We start from the raw sequence: 4,042 nt of genomic DNA, 5'->3' as shown, positions 1-4,042 counted from the left end.
CCAGCACCGACAAGCCGTTCTGTAGATGAGTCACAAACCACACCGGAGACAGTCCCTTTGTGGTGTTATTCCATACCCTATCCCTCTTCTCCAGAGCTCTACCAGCTGCCAGAGGACAGATACTGTGGTCAAAGATCTCACGATGGAAAATTCTGTGAAGAGATTTTAAAAAGTAAAAGTACGGCTTTTTAAGTGGCCCGTTTTTGTTTAAGCACTGGACCCACATGTTGTGTCAGCACAATATGCAAAATGTTTTCTTCATGTGTAACTGTCTGCTCCATCAATTAACCAAAAAATGATCTAACCAACCCTGACAGGTGCCAAGTACCACCTCTAGAGACTGGTTTTGGGGAGAGGGCTGTACAGCAGAGCACACAGTGCTAAAAGCAGCAGCGGGCATGCTGTTGTTATTACTTCGGTGCCTCAAAACTCCAGTTCTGAGATCCCACTGCACTACAGTGTGGAAGCAGAAGAGAAAGCCAGCGTGCAGCTCAAAGATGGCCCTGCTGAAGACAAAGGCTGGCACCTGGCAGAGCGCTGGGTTTTGGAACAAAGGAGCTCCTTTGTACAAGCACGGTTCTGGTCTGCAGTTTCACAGGGTGCCTGATGGTATTTCACAGTCAGTTTAGAGCTTCACCCCTGGAACGCTCACACTATGCCAAGTAAACAGCAGCTCTGTGAATTCCTGGCAGCGTTTGCTGCGCCAGTTCAATTAACCTACCGTTTGTTTCCTGTGGATATTCATGATATGAATGTCTTCGCTGCGATACTCCTCATCGTGCTTATCCAGGGGAATTTTTTCCAGCTCAAAGTCCATCTGAAGCAGCTGGTTATCAGAGAAAACACGAGACGACTCAAATGACACTGACTGCCCTTTTGAACTAAGCACGTTCAGTCAGAAAGGTCCCACAATATACGCACACGAGGGCAAGAAGCCTTAGGAGGCTGGAGTCACCACGCTCAGACCGTTCCACTAAAGGCCTCTACAAACGTGCAAGCTATTTTTCCCCTCGTGCAGCACATTTACCCTCGTTCTAACTACTCCTGTGCCAATTCAAAGCTACAGACATCTTGCAACGTTTAAAGAAAAATCTAAAAGCTTGTGATAAAACATTTTGCTTCCTCCAATCTCCAAAGTGCTAAGCCAAACCACAGCACCTGCCCCTGTCTGCCAACCTTCTCAACTGGAGGGGAGGGGCGAAAAAAAAAAAGGCTAAAACCACCCAGCATCGGCTCTGCAATGTGCTCAGAAGATTAACTCAGCTGCACCCTGGCAAGCTAAGGGAGGAAATAAATTACAAGAAAGCAGAAATCATCCAGAAACACCTACACCTATTGTGTTTATTGTGGGAGCGGCACCTCATCAGAGCTGATCTCAATTATAGCAACCCTCCTCGCAGCCAGGTCCCCGCAAGAGTTCGAGGCATGGCTAATTATCAAAGAGGTGCTTTTATTAACACGTACAAATCGCCCTGAAATTCTTGCCCTTCCCCTTTTTTGTAGTATTATTATTACGTATAACCCAGTACTCCTGCACAAGGGCTGCTTTTCAGCAGAGCTCACAGGCGCAGAGTTAAATCCTGCACTGACCGTCATCCCCACAACCTTAGGAGGGATTCAGCTGTTACCTGTGTTCCTTTTCTTTACTTGCACAGAAGATACAGCCGGACTATTTAATTGTATCACCTATTAATGCTCTCTCAGTAGAGGGGGGAAATTTTTGCAGAAGCAGCTGTATCACTTAGCAGAGAGTCTTGCGTTCCTGAGCTACTCTGGAAAACTTTACCTGTATTTTCCCCCTGCTTTTAATGGAACATGCTAAAAGAAAATAAATTTTCACCAGACTGTTTTTAATCCTCCCAATAGCCTCTGGTAACATCAAGACAACCACCGCAGAAAGAAGGCAGCAACCGACTGCTAATTCACTTGCTCCTACAAAAATGATTGTTTTGATTTTGACAGATATTGCCTCACATGTGGTGGCCCTTTTGCAAATCTGGAAGGTATCACAAGCTAGAGAGGCTTTTAACAACCTATGCAAGTCTGGCTGCCTGGATCAAAAGCATCGATACAGTTAAGATCAGTAAGGCAAGAAAGGTTAGTTCGACCTTTTGAGGGAAGGAAAGCTCAGTAAGTATCCAGAAAGTCTCTACTGGTAAGTTGGACACTAACTTCAAGAGTCACCATCCAAATTTTCAGCCCCATCTAAAGAGAAACGTGCTTCTCCTGCTACAAACGCTACTTCGTGCAGTCAACCTGAATTTGTACGTGTAGCAACTGCCATAGATGTTCAGCTGTTCCAATACAAAGACCTCCCATATCCAACCTATTTTCCTAGTGTTCAAAAAGCACACGTTACACTTACCTCAAAGTACTTTCTCTCAATTTCAGGATTCTTCCCCATAGTCCTCTGTTCGTAACAGCACAAGACGCACGTATCAGGGCCAGTAAGGTCTTTCAGTGTCTTCAGTAACGGTTCTAATGACTGCCCAAAAGAGGTTAAGTATTTCCCACTTAGATTTCAAGTTCATTTTACTGGTACGATACCCTCTAACTAGAGAAAGTCTTCACCCAAGAGAGAACTTTCCAGTTTTGCTTTTCAGGGAGTTATTTTTAGTACTTTAACTGGGACAAAAGGAACATGGGGGCAAGCTGGAAAGCAGAGGAGAAAGGGAGACTGCATAAGAGAAGAGTTTCACAGACTGACCAAGAAAACTGAACTAGCATCAAAGCCAAAAGCATTCCACACTGCTGAGTGGGCATTTCCTTGAGGCACACAACAATGACTGTTTCTTGACGTGTTTCAAAAGTGAGAGTTTTCTCAGCCGCTGTTGGAACGTGGCTCATATCCAGACCACTACGGATGGAAACAGGACCAACATGCAGGGAGCCAACGCAAGGGGCTGGTAAGACCACTGAAAGGGCACTGGGTCATGGGGTTCTTCAGGTCATTTCCCTTTTCTTCCAACTTCTGTTAGCTCTGTGTGCATGTCCTACAGAGCTCCAGCTGAGGAGATGGGGCAGACTACAACAACCACTTAGCTGGAGCACGATTTCTCCTTTTGCCTTCCCAAGGGAAGCATGAGAAGAACCCAAACAGTGCAGACGTGGCACTATTAAATTTCATTTACCAATGCATTCAACAGTTCACAACTATCAGTCACAATGTTTTGCTTCACACTTCATTCCCAATGTAAAAAAAAAAAGGGGGGGGGAGGCACAAATATTAAGTTCGGGGGTTTTTTTTTGAAACATCAAAAAAGTCTCTGGTTGAATCTCCTATGGCCTTGGATCTGTTAAAAATGCCTTTTCCAGTCTTGTTCTATGTATTCCTCTAAACCATGGGGACCAAGACACAAGCACAATATTTATTTGAACACTTCTCACACTGAACCCACACCCTTCCCAAGGAAACTTCCTATAGTTTTGCAAAGTCCTCATTTACCTCCTCATAGTAAATGCAATCAGCCATTAGTATATAATCGGGGGGAGGCTGAAATTCTGTTACATCTTCACCCCTGAAAAGAAGCAAAAAAAAAAAAAGGTGAAAACAAGCTTCAGTAACAATACAACACATACTACTACGGGACTGAGCATAAAGTTAACTACTCTGTTTTTATATCGTGCTTCCCTTTTACAGCACTGTTTTCGAGTATTTTTGGCAGTTTCACAAAGCAAGAAGCCCCGTTAAAGCCGAACAGAAACATTAAAGGATTATACAAACCATTTCAGTACCTTGGCTCGGACTGACCCTGTCACCAGATGCCTGTTGTTCTCTATATTAACCGTCAACAGCTCCTGCAGCTCCTCAAGGTCGGTGACCGTCACGTTTGCCCTGGAACACAGAGGGGGTTAGGGCCCGACTCGCCGGCACCAGCCCCCGGCCCCTCGCCCCAGCGCGCACGCACAAAACACGCATTTTGCGAGAATTTAAATGATTTCACGTAGGTAATGAAGGGGGATAAGAGGTGGAGAAACAAGCAGCGAGGGCCTGCCCCTTCCCAGCAGCCAGCGCCGTCCCCGCTTCGCCCTCGCCCGGGCG

General features: G+C 45.6%; 1 protein-coding gene across 1 annotated transcript; it reads right to left on the bottom strand.

Moving 5' to 3' along the window:
* Positions 1–24: 24 nt before the first annotated feature.
* VCPKMT (valosin containing protein lysine methyltransferase) lies at positions 25–3,919 on the bottom strand. The gene is made up of 6 exons (XM_009289906.1): positions 3,909–3,919; positions 3,725–3,835; positions 3,446–3,518; positions 2,366–2,485; positions 722–826; positions 25–152 (listed from the first exon to the last, which is right to left on the bottom strand). Exons 1-6 carry the CDS (start codon positions 3,917–3,919, stop codon positions 138–140), a joined length of 435 nt encoding a protein of 144 aa, XP_009288181.1. The 3' UTR covers positions 25–137.
* Positions 3,920–4,042: the final 123 nt, after the last annotated feature.

Source organism: Aptenodytes forsteri, unplaced genomic scaffold (assembly GCF_000699145.1).
Source record: "Aptenodytes forsteri isolate BGI_AS27 unplaced genomic scaffold, ASM69914v1 Scaffold76, whole genome shotgun sequence".
Classification (NCBI taxonomy): domain Eukaryota; kingdom Metazoa; phylum Chordata; class Aves; order Sphenisciformes; family Spheniscidae; genus Aptenodytes; species Aptenodytes forsteri.
Note: the sequence above shows the minus strand (reverse complement) of the source record. Positions and strands in the feature narration are given on the sequence as shown.